This window comes from Melospiza georgiana, chromosome 6 (genome assembly GCF_028018845.1).
Source record: "Melospiza georgiana isolate bMelGeo1 chromosome 6, bMelGeo1.pri, whole genome shotgun sequence".
Taxonomy (NCBI): domain Eukaryota; kingdom Metazoa; phylum Chordata; class Aves; order Passeriformes; family Passerellidae; genus Melospiza; species Melospiza georgiana.
This window is the reverse complement of record NC_080435.1, coordinates 55,656,094-55,674,757: the sequence shown is the minus strand read 5'-3', so window position 1 is coordinate 55,674,757 and position 18,664 is coordinate 55,656,094. Positions and strand designations below refer to the sequence as shown.

The following is an 18,664-nucleotide window of genomic DNA, read 5'->3' as shown; positions in this document are numbered from 1 at the left end:
CACTGTTTGTATCAGACTGAACTGAATGTTCTTACAACTGCTGCTGTCAGGATGACATACAGTTCCAATATTAACAGAAATTATTGGTGTGTCAGTATTTTGGGGTGTTTTCTGAGGTTGTTTCCCTTTGTCCATCCTCTCTTTCCAGGAGAATACATCAAAACATGGAGGCCGCGGTATTTTCTCTTGAAGAACGATGGCACCTTCATTGGCTACAAGGAGCGGCCACAGGATGTGGACCAGCGGGAATCACCTTTAAATAACTTCTCAGTAGCTCGTAAGTGTTTCTAGCTGCTTCCTTGTCCACTTTGGGGCTGATGTCTTCTTGTAACATAGCTGGGAAGCTGCATCAGTAACATTCAGATCTGCCCAGAGCACTGTCTGAACACAAAGTGTGTTTATTTGAGCTGATAAATCCCACTGTATTTCTCAGGAATGATTGTAACGTGGAGGTTTGATGCTCTACTTATTTTTCTTGGTTTTTTTAAGTTTTCTGGTAATCTAGCATTTCTGGTTATTGAATAAAACGGGTTTATTTGTTAATATTTTGTATATATGTTAGTCAGCAAATTGCTTTAAAGTGAAAATTCACTCAGGTGCATGTACTTGGTGGGTAGGTACAGCAGAAGCATTTCTGCCACCAGATCTGGATTCCAGTGGCATTGACATTGGTCAAAGTTATTTAATTGTCAGCATAAGAGAAAGCAGAGTGAGCACATGTTTTCATGAAGCACACTTGGATTTTCTTAATTTTGAACACAAACCCATAGTTCTTCTATCAAAGCCAACAAAAGGGTTTGGAAATAATAACATCTCCTAACCTCTGCACTCTGTACTATGCAAACATTTCCGACTTTGCTCAGGTGCTGCAGCACAGGATGTGATAGAAGACTCTGAAGATAATTTCCTTTTCTTGCTCATGTTTTTAACTTTTCACTGTATACTTCCAGCTTTTATTTTCTCCTGTTCTTAATCTTTCCTGTCTCGTGATCTGCCTGTGTCTCGTTCCACCACTTAAAAATAGATCATTGTGGCACCTGTTATTTAACAATGATCTGTTCCATGTTCCTGGTGACTACTGGAAGCAAAGCTCTGCAGAGAGAAGGGTAGGGGCTTTCCCTCTTCATTACAAGGTAGCTCAAAATACAGGGGATTCATCTTTGTAGCTGATCATTAAGCAGGTATTTATTTTGAAACACCTGCTCCTGGAAGAGGGCTGGGCAGCAGTAGGAATTAATGGAAATGTTCATTATTTTTCCTCCAGTAGCAGCACCTACCTGTTGTGAGTGATGAGGGAATACATAATGGACATGCTGTTTCCTGGTGCCTCTGTGCAGGATTCCAAGAGTGCTTTGGGGCTTTTTGTGTCCTTTGAGAGAGAGAATTCTCAGAGTGTTTTCACTTCAGTAATGACATGGTACTTTCCTCTTTAGACTGGTATCTTCTTACAGATCAAGAAGGTAAAGCAAAGCAGAAGAAAGCCATTAATTTATAAATTAATTCAGTACTTGGTCTATAGCCAGAGGCTTTTAACAAATGCACTTTCTGGAGGACCCTTCCATCCTCTTGCTGCTGCTAACTGCATTACTTGGGCAGCTCAGTACTAAGGAGTAAAAATGTGTCCATCACCTTTTCTTTGTCTAAGTTGCCTTTAAAATGGGTTAACTTAAATCAGTTTTCTCAACAGCAACATGGTGCTTTTTTGGCAGATTGAGCCCATCAGTCTCAGCATTTATAGATAAACAGGTTTGTTACCATGGCATTGGAGCATTGTCAGAGAAGACACAGCACGTGCCTATAGATAGATGAGTTGTGAGAGTTGCCTGTAAGAGGCACTGTGGGCTGGTGGTGGGTGGGAGGATGTTCCTAGCAGTGGCTCTTGCCTGGTGGCATCTCAGGAAGGCCTTGAAGATTGGAGTGGGGCCTCCTTGCTAGAAGTCATTATTGTGGATTTGGGCCCACAGAAGCAGCTGTTTCCCCACCAGGATTTAATTTCTCATGTAGGCAGCAGCAGGCAGTGCTGCCAGCACTTCTGTCCCTTCTGGGTGCCCTCCACACTTCCACAGATTGACAGAATATTCTGAGTTGAATGGGACCCACAGGATCATCGAGTCCAACTCTTCATGTAAATGGCCCATATGGGGATTGAACCCACAAACTTGGTGTTATTAGCACCAGGCTCTGAGCAGCTGAGCCCATCTCAGGGATCACTTTGGATGTACTTTGCACCACAGGCTTTCCCTTTGAACCTGCTGCCTGATCCTTTCATTCAGGTTAACATCTTGTGTTAGTGTGAATGAATTTGAGCTGTCTCTGGAGGAAGGCTCAGGCCAGAGCACAGGCCTGCAGAAGCCTCCTGCCAGTGAATGGTGGGGGAAATTATTTTGTAAAAAATGAATTAATTTAAATATCAAGATTAAATATTTCGTAAAAATTAATCTTTGTTTTGTTTTCGTCCAAGAGACCATGATAGCCCTGACTTTTTTTGTTAATTAGTGAACCAGATTTTTTTTTTTAATGAGATGGCAGGCTGTCTCTGTCAGTCTGTTCTTTGGAAGTGGTCCCATGTTTCTGATTAAAATCTTTACCCTCTTCTGCTGTACAAAAATGTAGGCTTTTTTATCTTTGCAAGTAAAAGGAGGTTTTTTTTAATGGGGGAATTTTATTACTTGTCGTGTAAAATTCATATTGAGTGATTTTGTCAGCACATGAGATGTGGGAAATAATTAATGAGAAAGCTATGACAGAAGATAACAACTAATGGTCACCTGTCTTTTCCTTTAATGGGTATGAAGAAAATATAAGCAATAAATAGTGTGTGATTTCCATGTGCTTGACAGTCCTTTCTTTCTCCCACAGTGCTTTTTCCTTTTGGTCTGTGAGGGTTTTAATTGTACATTTTTGAAAACTTGTTTCAAAGCCCCTCTAGCTAAAGAGAGGCATACTATTTATTTAAAATAACCTTTTCTCCACCTAATTTTCCTTTTAAAATAACTATATACTGATGTTTGCTGTGCTTAAGGAGTTTATTTTCTCTGGAATTAACCTATTGATGATTTAAAAAAAAAATGACAACAGACAAAAAACAAATACAGAAGACCCCAAAGTAACACTTGTGAAGCATGGTGCCTAAATGTTTGAATTTTATTTGTGTTTTGTGTTCTGTACTTTACTGCTAATAAGGTAGAAGGAATAAAAAAGTCTGTACCTAAAAGTTCTGCTCCAGAGCTCCTGCAGATGAATAACCAGTAGAGGCTGAGTTGTAAATCTGTGAGATAAGTAGCCTTCATACCAATTGTAATCTCGGATTATCATGTATGTCTCCCTATTAGGTTATAAGCCTTTAAAACCATATAGCTGAGAAAAGCAGTATATTGTGAAAAACCACATGGAGAGAGAGGCTGTTCCTGTTAGAAAGGGATTATTGCTGCCGGCTGTCAAAAAGGAAGATGGACTGTGGTGGTTTTGTTGTACTGCTGAAAACATAATTGCTCAACAATACGAGAGCTCCTTTTGGGACAGGACTGTGTGTCTGCAGTCAGGCAGTTTTCAGAGGGCACAGGATGGCCAGATTAGTGGTTGGATCTTTTGATTTTTTTTGTGTGCTGCTGCTAAGAGCCACCTTTGTGCAGGTCTGTAACTTGGTGCTCCTGGCCCCTCACTTTTGCCATGCTGAACAGTTCAGAGTTGAATCTATCCAGTGATGTTACAGAAAACAGACACTTCAACATAATATTTGTGTTTGTCTTCCAAGAGTTTTATTTCTTCATCATTCTATTTTCCTTATTTACCTTTTTCCTTTTTTTTTTTTCTGTTTTCTTTTTTCTATTTCTCCATACCCTTCCTTAAAGAAACCAAATTAGGAATAGGAAGGATTCTTCCTTGACATTATTGTTTTAAGTGTGATGTCATTATATAGGGAGCAGAGTTTGACACTTTCATGGAAAGTAATCTGCCTTTTAGCTTAAGTGCTGGGAAAGCAAATATTGTGACATTTTAGAAAGTCACTGGGATAATACTAAGTGTCTTTCAAATACAAAATGGTAATTTACATTTGAATGCCTTGGTGTCTATTCCTGTTAAGAACAATTTCTCTGTCCTACTTACTTTAAAAGACCAAACGCCAGGAAAGAATCAAGAGGTTCTTTAGAGAAATTTAAATAATTTTCAACAGGCTGCTGTTTATAGTACCTACTCTAGTGCAAATGGGGAATGCTTTCCTGTTTCACAGGAAAAACTTCCTTCAAAGTGGGTAAGCGACCCTCAGCCCCTATTTGAAATGGAATGTTTTTATAGCAGAATCCCCAAACATGCCATAAATCAGACCTAAAACTAACACAGCATCTCTCTCTGCTCTGCTGGAGTGGTGCACATTGCAGTAATACATTGATGATTAGAGAATGTCAATTTTGGATTTCTCTAACTTCAGCTACAGTGAAGAGCACACAGTTGAGTTTAAAAGTAAGAAAAAAAATACTGTTCATTTGTTTACTGGATAAAATCCATGTGATTATCATACATGGTGAGAAACAAGTAGTAGTTTCAAACTTCTAGAACCTATATGGTATGGCATTTTGGTAAAGGAAAGCCTTCTGTATTTCTTGATATGTGTTGTTATGATTGAGCAGGGTAATTAGACAGCATATTGTTCACTAAACAAAACAATTCTGGGTGACATTCCTGAATTATAGTGGTTATTAACTGACAAATCTCTATTATTCATCTTGCTGTATGCCTTAAAGATTGCTGGATCAGCACGCTTAACAAATATCAATGGACAGTGCTGATTTAGGGGAAGAGTGACATGTAATTGGTCCCTGTCTACAACAGGAAAAACCTTGTGTGGTTTATCATGCTGTAATTAAATGGTTAAATCTAGAGTTCTTGGCTAGTTTAAATATCTATACAGCTACTTCAGAATATGAATCTAAAGTGTTTTTAAAATCTAAGCAAAACCTCTGTGGTTATTTCTTTATGATGCTGTACTTTGGTATAAGTATGGGAGAACAGCTCTGGGTTAGGAAATAGCCTGATGTTGTTCTTGAGTCTGCAGCCACATTCGGTGTCTTAGGGCTGCATTGTGCAGGCTCCTGGAGGACAACCTCAGCCTCCCTCTAATGACATTAAGCAGATAAAAACGGGAGGCAGAACAAACAAACAACAAAAAAAGAAGGGCAGCTAAGGAGGTGGGAGGTCTGGAAGCAGGAGTGAGATCTTTGGGGTGGAATTTATCAGCCCCAGGCTCACCCTGGGCAGTTGTGTTTGGCTCTCACAGAGGTGGCTGCCAGGCTGAACCCAGCACGGCCACATCGCTGCGTGGAAGTTGTTTAATCTGAATGAAGGAGTGCCATTTATTGCACTAAAGCCTTTGCATGACTCATTAATAAACTTTCTCTTATCTAATTGGAGTGCTTTAGGAGGACGCAGTATAACCTCAGCGTGCTATTAAAGAAAAATTATATTTTCTTGTAATGAAAAATGCAGAGTTACTAATTGAAAAGCTTATAATTCCAGCAGCAAATGAGGCATGAAATATATTGCCAAAAATACAGTGCTCAAAAACACTGGCAGTAAATATTTTATCTTGGTGCTAATTAAGAGCTTGAACTTAAAACTGAGCATTCTAAATTTACACAATAATGAAATTAACCTAATGGTACCAGTGTAACCTTAGTAATGTGTACTGTTATTCTGGTGGATTGTGTCCTCCACTTGCACATTGCTGATGGTGGAGGAAGTTCATAGCTCTAGCAGTAAACAGAAATTTCTTCTTGTCTTCATAGTGCCTTTTTATTTATTTAGGAGTCTATTTAGAAACTGAAGACCATATAACAGCAAGCTTGTGGTTTCATTAACTGCAAGGAAAAGAGTTTAATGCAAGGAAAAAACTCCTACAATTATTTTTTTTTTCCCCTGCTGACTTGGTTTCTTAATTTGACTTTCCTCTGGCAGGATCTGTTTAATTAATTAGCTTTTCTATTAACGTTTATCCAAAAAATGTGGTGGTTTGGCTCCTGTTATTTCATTGATTTTCTTCTGTTTTTCAGATCTCTGTTAGTAGAGCTAAAGCGTACACTTTATCCAGGAGCATTTTCTGGCCCAAATTTGAAGGATAAACACTTGTAACGTCCTAAGAAGCTTAAAGTAAAATTTAAAAATTAAAAAAAAAAATTTAAAATTTCAACATTAAAAAAAAAATTTAAAATTAAAAAAAAATTAAAAATTACACTCAGGTCTCGACAGAACATTTTGATGAAGGAAGTGGTGGCTTAGCATGTAGCTGTACTTCTGTAACCTTTTTAGGCTGTGCTTAGAGCCTGGCAGGGATGGAAGCTGCTCACACCCGACTGCTGCAGCTCTCCTGAAGGCTTTTGGAGTGGGGTCTTCTCAGGGGGTGCCTTTGCAGTTTGATGTTCCCTCTAGTGTTTGAGGACTGGAAATGCTGAGTCTGATCTTCATCCAGTTGCTGTAAAATGATCAGATGTTCTTCCTGCAGCTCCCTGGAACCCACAGACAGGGTTTTACGTGGGAAAGTCAATAGAAGGGGATGTGGAGGCTTGATTTTAGTTTCAGTGTATGTAATTGCTACATTATCAAATGGCTTTGGCCGTGTGCTGTGCTCTGGATGACCTTTAGAGTATGGGACCTGAGTCTGAATGGTTTCTGTGTTATCACATCACATTTCTGCTTACCTCTATGGGCAGACCCAATGTGGAGCCTTTCAAAGCAGAATTTGATTTCAGAGCTGCTTAGATGGCTATCTCCCAAGCTATTTATTGGTTTCATCAACACAGTAAATTGTCTCAAGTCTCCTAAAGAAGTACTTACAGAGATTTCTATGGCTGATTAATTGCAACAGTTTGCTAGATAAGAATAAAGACAAATGATTATTTAAACCTGCTTATGTACCATGACTCTTTCTTCCTTGATTGTGGTAGAGTGCCAGCTGATGAAGACAGAGCGACCTAAACCAAACACATTTATCATTAGATGCCTCCAGTGGACCACAGTAATTGAAAGAACATTTCATGTGGAGACTCCAGAGGAGCGGTATGTTTCATTCATATTTAATGCATAAACTCCTTGCAAAAGCAGATGCAAGTGTTCAGCATTAATAGTGAGTCCTCTGCTGAAGCTCTTATTTATCAGATGATGTACGTCTGGACTGAAAAGTGACAAAGAATTTTTGAGTGCCTTCAGTTTTAGTGCATTTTCCAGTATAAAAGCAACCCTAAAGGAGGGTTTCAGAGAGTGGATTTTGAGCAGTGTTTGTAAGTGAATTGTTGCTAGGTTGGGTATCCAAAATGGACCGGTGCAGGTGTGTACCAGCACACAGGTAGTTATTTCTGGAATGTAAGGTTCATTTCTCACTGGAAATGTTGTGGTATGTAAAATGAAGGGTTTCTGACCTGGGAGTTTCTGGAAGGATGAGCACAAATGAAATAGAGATTCAGGCAGAGTTGAGTTGTACCAAAATAGTGACCTTTTAAAGTCTATTAAGACACCCTATTTCTAAAGGAAAAGTTAGTTGTATCATTGCTGATTGCTAATGTTTTATGCAAATTAGATAATAAAGGTGATAGTTATCTGCTGCAGGTGCAGATTGCTGTTTCATCTTTTTAGGAAACAAAGCTAAGAGCTACATCCTGTGCTCTCATCACTGGAGAATTGATCTCTTACCTCTAGAGAGAACAGTTTTCCAGCACAGCTATAACACAGCAACTGAGTATTTAAATATTTACTTGCTCTCCAGAAACGGAACTGAAATTATTCCAGTATCATTGCCCTAAAGGAATGGATATCTTAAAAGCCTGGTCCTCCCTAGATATGATCGTAGCACATTTTTATTTTGAAGACCACTAAATTCTACCAAGAATTACTCACTTATTTCTTTCTTAACCTTTGCATGCACTTTGCATGCTCCTTATTATTGTTTTTGATTCTGTTACAATGATCACAAGAAGGTTTAGTCAAATTAAAAGCAAAGAAAAAGAAACTTGTCCTTGTTTCTTTTAGGAACTTCGTGGTCACTGACCCTAAAGGGAGTGAATAGCAGTTTCCACTTGGGGGAAGATTGTATTTCAGTCTTGTTTTGTTCCCTCCTAGCCAATTAAGTCAGCTTTGTGACACTTCAGGGCTCAGAGTGTTAGTCACCTCTGTTGTGTACTCTTGGGACATAAAAGCTGAGGGTGAAATTCTGTTCTCTCAGAAATCAAAGATACTCACTTCAGGAGGGCTGAGATCTCAACCAAGTCAGTAACAAAAGAGATATGAAGGTCAATATGCCTTTAGCTTCCTATATGCCTTTAGAACCAATGTTTGCTTTTTTGAAAGAAATGGAGAGAGAAAAGTGTTGAAGAAGAAGTTCTTTTTGTAATAATTTTGAATGTAAAAATATGATTAGTAAATAAGGGAATTGTTTAGTGTTAGTGGTGGTGAATAGAGCAGTCTGTGCTGGGAATATAGGGAGAATGTTCTGAGTATTTGACATCACCTTGCTGCCCCAGATAGGCCTGGGTAAATTGTGCACAATTCAGGCAAAATCCAAAATAAAAATGCACGAGGCAGGGAAGACCTTGTGTGGTGCAATTTTTATTAAAATCTTGTATTGGATACTTTTTCCCATGGACTTTGCTTCCTCTGGGGAATGATCTGCCTCTTGCATCCATTATAAATGGAAACTCACATGTTCAGATATGATTTAAAGAAAAAAAAAACAGCTTCATAGGACCAGTGAAAAATTGGACATTGGTGAGGATGGCACAGCTGCACTGCAGATTGTGCACAGTTGTTCAGCATTGGCTGCTGCTGATCCTGCTGTAGTAGCAAAATATTTTACCCGAGATGTCCTTAGGAGTAGAATTTAACCAGTCCCTAGAAACACCATCTAAATCACCACATCCTGTTCCCTGTGTATACAAAAGACAGTAAACATGCAAGTGCATATAGTCCACTGGAGGTGTCTTCAGCCCCTGTGTGTGTCTTTAAAGCCTGTCCTGAGACCCTGGAAGCCCTTATGAGTTGTATTCTTTATGTTCAATAAATTTGCAGTGAAATCGAGTGAAGGCCAAGAACTTTCACTTCAGTAGCTTCAAAGGTGTGAAATCTCCCCAAGGACACTGGAGTGGAAGTTGTCTCCATGGGAGTTGAAGGGGTCACTGTTAGAGCACTGGTTACTGAAACAGCTGTGGAAACTTTATTATAACCAAGACCTGTGCCTAAGATGAAATGTCACTGCTTTTGCTGACATTCTGCTAAAGTTTACACAGCAATTGCTGTACTAATGTCATCATCTTTACAACAGAAGAATAACCTAAGTGTCCTGAGCTTTAAGACCTTTTCCAAGAACATCTCTTGCCACTGCAGCCACTAAAATTCGGGATCCTTGTTTGAAGAGGTGCCATAGTGTCCCCAGGAGTTGGATGTGTGTTTCAGTGCACCACAGAAATGTAGAAACTGTCTTTAATTGCTTTGTGTAAGCCTTTTGCTTTTTGGTTTTGGCAAGTCTGTTTTGGTTATGTAAACCTCTGTATGACCAGGTCATATCCTGAGCTGTTGACTGACTGCCCATTAGAAATTCTGTTATCCAAAAAGTCTTGTATTATGTCCAGACTGGGAGGACTTCAGTTGTCTCTTGTTTCTAGTATGATTAATAAAGATTTTAAAAATGCATTTTTACAGTGCTTGAAAATGCACATAATTCATCATATCTTCCATTGATTCATGAGAGAGTATTAGTGGCTCTGTATTCCTTGGTGATCCTTGCCATGGCGATGGTAATCTAAAGCCACAAGTAATTAATGCTTTTGCCTATATTTTGCCAGGGAAGAATGGACAAAAGCCATCCAAACAGTAGCAGACAGCCTCAAGAAACAAGAGGAAGAGATGATGGATTTCAGATCTGGCTCTCCCAGTGATAATTCAGGTGCCGAAGAAATGGAAGTTTCTATGACAAAGCCAAAACACAAAGTGGTAAGTGTGTATAACAGGAATGACTCTTTTTTAGGTCTTCTCAAATATAGACAAGAAGTAGCCATCAAGCTGTGTCTGTACCCCTGACAATTACATGACTGGCTGTAGATGCAGCTTCTGGAGGAAACAATTGTCCCAGCTGAGCAGAGCCCCTGGTCTGCCAGAGTTCTGAGTTCACGTGTCCTTACTGGATGGCTTTCAAGGCCAGCTCAGGTCTGGCTTTGGTTTGCCCATTTTCCTGTGGTACAGAGCCTGAAACCAAAGCTCCTGTTGGACCTTGTGACTCTGTAAACTCCTTGCAGGCTGGTGCAGAAGTATTCTGATGGATTTGCAGGGTTTAGGGTGGGTTCATGGATTTAATTGCTCTGAACTAAGGGTTTAGGCTAACTCCAGTCAACCACTGCAGTGTCTGTCCATAGTGCTCCTACAGCTTGGGATTTTGCATTAGGCACTACCTAGTCTGAATGCAGAGGGCCAGCTAAGCAATGGCCTTCCATGGCATGAGTATGTGCCAGAGGAGATCTTTGTCCTGTTGAGCCTTTTTAGGTGTCTGTCTTCAACTTCCCTTTATTTCTTTCTACCCCATTGTGTTCTCTTTACTATTTAGAAAATAGTATTTCTATTTTCAAAAGTTTTCCCACCTGTTCCTGCAAGAGGGAATTGATAGAACCTTTCCCCATGCAAATCCATTGTCTGTGGATTTTAGGTGGCCAGTTCCTTGTGTCTTCATCTCACCATTGTCATCCTCACCCACTTTCATAAATTTGTTTCCGTTTTGTGAAAACCAATGAAGTTTTTCTATAAAAAGATATCCACCAGGGTCTTCACTAAGCTTGTGTGTTACCCTTGTGTCATGTCAGTGCTTTCAGAGTGATGTGGTTGGCTACTTAAATGCTACCTGTGTCAGAGCTTGCCAGCAGGCTTCTGGGTCTTTGGCTGAGCAGATCCTGCTCTTGCTGAGGAATCCTTCATAGAAATGCAGGAACCACCTCATTCATCATCAGATGGATACAGTCTTCTGAACACAGTGAAAATCTCTTCCTGGACATGTTAGTGAGGATAACCAAATTATTATCGGGATCCTGGCATCCACTATATTGAGCAGTTTGGCAGAAAATCTCCTCACCCAGCTCTAGGGAAGAATATGGAAGTTTGCTGTTAGGGGCATCTTAAATTTCTTCCCAAACTGAGGCTGCAGCAGCCTCTGGTTGTGTCAGTCCTGTTGTTGCCATGCTGGCAATGGTCACTGATCCAATGGTAGAGTCTCTGCTCAGCCTCTGATTCCTCCAGTGTTTTTCCTCATGGTGAAACTAATCAGAGTAAATGGCTGATCTGGGAGGCAGTGTCAGAGACTGGAAAGATGTCTCAAGATATTTTGGGGTGCATGTGTGTGAGGTAAGGGGACAGTCAGGCCTTGCTCTGGTGAGACAGTGAAGTGCCCCACATCCCTTAGAGCCTGTATCCCAGCCTGGCAGAGCTGCCAGTCACTGACACACCAGAGGCAATGCTCCATTCTCCCTAACCCAGCTCCTGAGAGGCCAAATGAACATGAGTCCCACCTGGGGGAAGGGCCAGTGAAGGCCAAGGGATATTTAGGGTCCAACACAAGGCCATCACCTTGTCTAGACCCTGCCTGTTCTTGGAGTTTCTGTCTGAACACATCTGGAACCCAGGAGTTAGTAGCTGTATTTGTGCTTTTCTAGATATTTTCTATCTTTTTCTCCTCATTCCCTCTTGTTAGAATATTTTGAGTAACTTACCATCAAATGGATTTAAAGTTTGCTAAGGTGAATGGTCCAAGTTAATATTGTGAGAAGTGTTTTATGTTGATTGGATATTGTAGTAAACCTTTATCCAAAGTTGCCTGATTTTCTAAAGTTTGCCAGGAAGTGTTTTGTGTTGTTTTTGACCTCATGAGAATATCTGGTTGGTATTTCTTCCACACGTGTAGCTCAGAATAAGGAGAAGGTAGTTTTCAGTCAAAACCTGTGTTTGCTGGCAAAAAGGTCCTGGAATCCCAGGTATGGAAGCTTGATCAGACACAGACATGTGGTCTGAGAAAATCTGGCAGAAAACACAGGTATATATTGAAGCTTTGTCAAAAGAAAGGAGGAGTTCCACTTCGGAGTGCTAAATGGCTGCCCAGAAAGATAAAGCAGCACGTGTTGGAAGGGCCAGGGAAAGAGCTGATGAAGTTGCAAATTGCCTCGGAGGCTGAAACAATAGCTCGCCTCAGGGTGGAGTGAGAATTAACAGCCCAAAAGCAACTAGCCCGAAACCTGAGAAACCAGTTAAACAACTTCGTGCGGGAACCAAAGAGCTTTAGAGTTGCAAATTAACACCATTGAGGAAGCTGTGGAGGATGAACCAGGGAATCCAGCCTAGGGGAGGAGTTGTGCCTCCCTGAAGGTGTTTTCAGTTCTCTTTGCTCTTCGGAGGAGTTTGATGCAACAAAGCCAAACCCCTTCCCAAAACATAAACGCCGCCCATCGGTAAAAAATGACGTGGTGGGACTCTCTGAGCCTGATGTCACTGATGTCGCCTCTCTCCGCCCCCTTCCCAAAACATAAACGACGCCCATCGGTAAAAAATGACGTGGTGGGACTCTCTGAGCCTGATGTCACTGATGTCACCTCTCTCCGCACCTTGGAGAAGGGGTTTGGCTCAGCAAAGCCAGCCCCCACTGCCCCCCACCCCAAGCCCTGCTATCCAAAGGTAAAGGTGATGGTGATGATATGACACACTGCAACAGAATTGGTTAATTTGCAAGGGAAAATTAGCAGTCCTCCTAAAGAAAATAAAACTGAGAATGTTTTGAAAATTTCACTGATGAGGAGTGAAACAAAGCTTTCTGAGGAGGGAGTGACGTATTGTGCGAAAAGTTTAAACCTGTTGGAGTGTATATTAATTTGTTGGAGGGGGAAGAAGTCATCCCTCTCCCCACTCCAACCTGTGGTAAACTGCTGGAAGAGTATGGCAGGCAGTGGGCTTCCAGCCAGTGCATGGGAAACAACCAGTGCCCTGTTGGCCTTCTCCAGTGTTATTGTTATTTATTGCAAAATTTAAGGATCAAGCCCAAGACAAAAAACTCTCTGTGCCAGCTCCAAAAAGTGGGAGAGGGTGTTGAATTCAAAGTTTCTGTGTATTTGCAATGAAGCTTTGCAAGCTCCTCCTACCCTGCCTCCTCCTGGCAGCAAGGGGGTATTGAGCCTTCCCACCACCAGAGGTGGGACTGCAGAATCCCTAACCTCTGGGGGAAAAATACTTTTGTCATTGTACAAATTTGTTGTTCTGGTCTTGGTAATAACTCTGCATGTTCAAGTACATCCTGACCAGACAGAAGCCTGGGTGTGTATCTGGAAGTGGAATGAAGAGCTTCTTAAGCAGAAGTGGAAAGGACTCTAACTATACACACAGCTGTGAGATCTGCAGCTGGAGACATCTAAATTATGTGATTAAAGTCAGCTCTGGACAAAGAGGAGCACAGAGGGACTGTATTGAACAATATAGTAAACAGCAAATCCATTGGAGAGAAAGCTGCAGTGAAATCTGAAATCTAAAATTAAATACATTAAATGGTTTATCATCTTTATTTTCAGAACAGTGTCCCCAGTATGCCAGCACTATTGTTTGCTTCTGGTTTAGTTGACCATCCTAGTAGGACATAGTTCCTAACAATTGTAGTAGCAAGTATGGTTTCAAGGTAGTGAGCAAAGAAAGAAAAGAGAATGGTATCCTTTTCCCTAAGGACCACTGTAACATCACACACATAGAACAAATATATGTTATTGGTTGGCTTTTGGACTGGAGTCCAAATGTGCAAAATTGGATGTAACAGAATATGTAGATCCAATGAAAACTGTTTTGTCTAAAGTGAAAAGGCCTCAAAAGTATGGCTGGCTACTCTAATTCAAGTTGACCTACATGGGTGAGAATGCTTATCAGTGTTGTTAAGGTACTAGATAACTTTAATTTCATTAGTGATGGTTGCATTTTTTATATGTTCTAAGGTTATTTTCACAGTCTGTTAATTATTCAATTAAACTTTCTATAGCAGAGAACACAAAAGATTGCCAAGTAGATGCTTCCTCTTTTTAAGTAGGTTGGAGTGGGACCAAGTTTTCTCCTAGAAGTGTTCCATGAGAGGATGAAGTGATGATAGGACAGAGGAGTTGCTGTTCTTTGCTGCATCAACCATTTACATGTTTTTATCTTGAAGGGTTTTAAGATATTTATGTTCATATATGTTTGTATAAGTTTGTTGCTGCAATATTTTGAGATGTTCATATTTTCCCTCTGGTTGCCAGAGTGAGTGGAAAGATTCCTCCCTCCTGTTTAGTTCTGGGGGCTCACACATAGGATTTCTTATGATGATGAAAACAAGTTTGTGTACCTCTTCCTGTCTTCTGAGTGCAGGGTATAAAATTACTGTATTGAGGGAAGTGTATGTAGTAATGATGAGCGATGTGTGAGGCATGATTGTACAGAAGCAGGGAATGTTGAACTGTTGGCAGCCCTGGAATGAAGGAGAAAAGGGGCTTCCCAGTGGAGCTGGGAAGTTCCAGCTGTAGATGAAGAAGGCATAAGTGATTAAGAGAAAAAAAAAAATGGGGTTTGAGAACTGCTGAAGAGTCTGGTAAAGTTGGAAAGTATCTGGTCCAAACTCAGGACCTTGACTAAAACGATGTGCTGAGGAAGTTGGAATGACTGACTGAATGTTGGTGTGTATTGGACCCCACCCCTGAGGCAATTCAGACAATTAGTAGAATTTTACTGAATGTTTCCCATGGTGCCTCTTCCTCTTTCCCTGGGTGCAGGTTCTGGTAATCCCCCTGAAACCTGCTTGGTGGGAGGGATAACAGTGGCAATTTGGGATGTGTGTATTTGTTCAGGTGGTGCTGATACCTGGATTATCTTGAAGATAATGGACTCCAAAAGACAAAACAACCTAACTATTGATCCTTACAGAGTTTGACAAGGAGTGCAATGTATTGCACTATCAATAAGTCATAGAGAATCCTAAATTGAACTCACCAAGCTATTTTGGAGCCCAGCTTACAGGTCCACCAAGTGGCAAAAATAATTGCATAAAATTGTATAAAACCTCCCAGAAAATGAGTGCTGTCTCAAGAGACACACGGGAAATCATGGACCAAACTTCTGGACTCTTCAGGCACTGCAGCTGAAAGAACGGTTCATGAACTCTTCCCCTGGATCCTGATTTGCATCTCACCTCACCTGCAGTGAGGAGGGAGGGGAGAGCACTGCATAGGAGGATATTAACTAGACTTATGTTTTGGTTATTGGAATAGCAATTGACCATTATATGAGTTTTAGTGTACTTTCCTCTTCTTTCCTTTTTGCCGTCTGCTAGATCAGACCACAGGAGGAAAGGTACCATTACTGTGGTCCTGTCTTGAGGCATGGAATGGTTGTCAGAGACTGGAAAGATGTCTCAAGAAATTTTGGGGTGCATGTGTGTGGGGGAAGATACAGGTGAGGCCTTGCTCTGGTGAGACAGTGAAGTGCCCCACACCTGCTGGAGCCTGTATCCCAGCCTAGCAGAGCTGCCAGTCACTGACACACCAGAGGCAATGCTCCATTCTCCCTAACCCAGCTCCTGAGAGGCCAAATGAACATGAGTCCCACCTGGGGGAAGGGCCAGTGAAGGCCAAGGGATATTTAGGGTCCAACAACAGGCCATCACCTTGTCTAGACTCTGCCTGTTCTTGGAGTTTCTGTCTGATCACAGCTGGAACCCAGGAGTTGGTAGCTGTATTTGTGCTTTTCTAGATCTTTCCTGTAATTTTCTCCTCATTCCCTCTTGTTGGCATACTTTGAGTAACTTACCATCAAATGGATTTAAAGTTTGCTAAGGTGAATGGTCCAAGTTAATATTGTGAGAAGTGTTTTATGTTGATTGGATATTGTAGTAAACCTTTATCCAAAGTTGCCTGATTTTCTAAAGTTTGCCAGTAAGTGTTTTGTGTTGTTTTTGACCTCATGAGTATATCTGGTTGGGATTTCCCCCATATGTTCAACTCAGAGTGCATGAACCACTGGAAAGCCCTTTCAAAAGTCCCATTGAGCAAGTAGATAGAGACCTTGCAGGGTGTAATTTTGTCTCTGGTTTTTGGTAGTGCTCAATGAAGCACAAGAAAACTGATCTCCTAGAGAGGTGGGGGACATCAGAAAAAAGGTGTGGGTTTAATCCCTGGAATCAGAGCAACATTTGCCTTTTAATGAATGTCTGCACTGGCTAGGAGGTCAGAATGGCTGTGGATTAATATGTTCAGTGTTACTTGTACAGTTCAGTGTTGAGTCATGCAACAGAGCGTTCAGTTAATTGAAAGCTTATGGTTTTCTGTAGATAGTTTGATTGATTATCTTTGGGAGTGCACTGGCATTCATTTTTGTGGAAGAATCATTTCTGCTCCTGAATTCTACTAAACAAAAGGATTAAAAAACCCACATGTGCAACATATGCGATGCATTCTCAAGTGAATGAGAAATTCTAGTCTGAGAATAATACACTTCTTGTTAGATCATGTAATTAATTTCTTCTTTATCTGTATCGTTAACAGACCATGAATGAGTTTGAATACCTTAAGCTACTGGGAAAAGGCACTTTTGGAAAGGTCATTTTAGTTAAAGAAAAAGCAACTGGACGGTATTACGCTATGAAAATTCTGAAGAAGGAAGTTATTGTAGCAAAGGTGAGTAGATGGGAAACTTTGGGATGTGATTTACCCTTGATACAGCCTGTGTCAAAGTCATGGGAAGGATTCTCGGTAGTTGTTAGTAATTGCTCTGTTAGTGTTTGAAATGGACCCCTGATCTGGGGAATCACTTTGCTGATTTCCTTCTGCTTGCGTTTCAGGATGAAGTAGCGCACACGCTGACAGAAAACCGGGTTTTACAGAACTCTCGGCACCCCTTCCTAACAGTAAGCATTTCTGCCTCTGCACAGTGTAACTTGATATCACCACCACCAAGGCTTTCCTTATATTTTGTCTCTTAATGCATCTGAGGTCTGTGTTTACAGAGTGGCTGAGTACTTTTGTAGCCTTCCATTTTAGGGGTGCATAAATGAAAATACTTTTTCAAGTTTTCTGATTCTTGCAGGGCAGGTCCTCAGCACCTCTTGAAGACAGTGTTTCAGGCTGTGGTTTGACATTAGGGCTCACCCATTTAATTGCTATCTCAAGAGGAATATCTGCTTTCCTTGCCCTTCAAATATTTGATCTCCCCGTTGTGGCAGAGGTCAGGGTGACTCTGCTTTTGTGACAGACAAATTCAGGAAGATATACTGGGCAGAAAAAACTTTGATTTTGTCTTTGTTGTTGTTTTTTTAAGCTCCCAGATACAGCTCACCAGTGGCATCAGAGCACTGGTAATGCCAGCCAAAGGATAGTGGTAGGAGCATGTGGAATGGGAAGGAGAAGAGCGGGACTGTGCTTTATCTGCTGCTTTCTTTTTGAATTGTAAAGTCAATCCATACTTTCATTTTAGACCTCCACTGCCAGCAGTCTCTCTGGGCTGAGTTCAGATATCTAAGTTCCATCTCAAGATTTTGTTTGTAATATTTACTACAAGTTGTCCTGAATTTTTTACAACTGCTTAAAGCCTCTAAGAGACTGTGTAGGATCCTGGTTGTTTCATTTGGCCAGGTACAAGGGCTTAGCTCAGGAACTCAGACCTTTTAAGCATGACCTCTGGAAGTAAATATTGCTTGTATTGAGTAAACTCAATAGGGTTGACATGTCTAAAACCTGGTCCTTCATCTTTCCAGAAAAAATATGACTGGTTTAGAAGTGCCACCCTTTGTAATGAAGACCACAATATCATATTCAGTATTTTCTTTTCAATGCTTTTATAAACCAAAGTATCCAGAACAAGGGCTTGAGAGAATAGACCCAGACAAGACTGGGTCTAGCTTGGGTGCTAGGAAAAAGTTCTTACCCAGAGAGTAGTTGGACCCTGGAATAGGCTCCCCAGGGAAGTGGTCACAGCACCAGCTTGTTCACCAGAGTTCAGGAAAAATTTGAACAACACTCCGAGGTCCCTTGTGGGATTCTTCGTGTGGTCCTGTGCAGGGCCAAGAGTTTGGCTTGATGATCCTTTTGGGCCCCTTCCAGCTCAGCACATTCTGTGATGAAAAACCTTAATACTATGGCAAACAAGTTGATGTTACTCTAGGAATCCCTGTGGCAGGACTATACACGGGCACCTTGTGACTCTCCATCACAGCCTCCATCTGGTCTGTTTTTGTGAATTGCTCACAAATTGGTATTGCCAGTGTTGGCCAATCCCCTGGCAGGCTGTCAGCAGCAGCAGGGCAGAGGCCAGGGGGCTGGAGTGTGAAAATATGTGTGTTTCATATAAGAGGTCTTGTAGCCAGTGTGGTGAAACCTTGTGCTCCAGGGTTTGGTTGTGGCCTCTTTTCTGTCAGTTGAACCTGTGGCCAGAGGAGGAAACTTCAGTCACTGTTGATGCATTCTAAGTCCCTGTTAATGGGCCAGAACTTTGTTTTGCAGCATTTTAGGTGATGATGATAACTTCTGCAAGGAATTTGTTTAATGTTTTATTAAATTTTTTTAGTGAAATAAGTTGGCAATTTCCTCAGCGGCAACAGGAAAATAAAAGTACTATATAAGATTTAAGGACAAAACATTCACTAAAATAGAAAATT

At 41.0% G+C, this 18,664-nt stretch overlaps 1 protein-coding gene across 1 annotated transcript in view; it reads left to right on the top strand.

The window, feature by feature from the left end:
* AKT1 (AKT serine/threonine kinase 1) overlaps nt 1-18,664 on the top strand; it is a 78,595-nt gene that overhangs the window by 38,274 nt on the left and 21,657 nt on the right. The window contains exons 3-7 of the mRNA XM_058025451.1: nt 149-277; nt 6,939-7,050; nt 9,825-9,972; nt 16,557-16,688; nt 16,853-16,918. Of these exons, the coding sequence (XP_057881434.1) occupies nt 149-277; nt 6,939-7,050; nt 9,825-9,972; nt 16,557-16,688; nt 16,853-16,918 (587 nt within the window). The remainder of the gene's footprint in view (nt 1-148; nt 278-6,938; nt 7,051-9,824; nt 9,973-16,556; nt 16,689-16,852; nt 16,919-18,664) is intronic.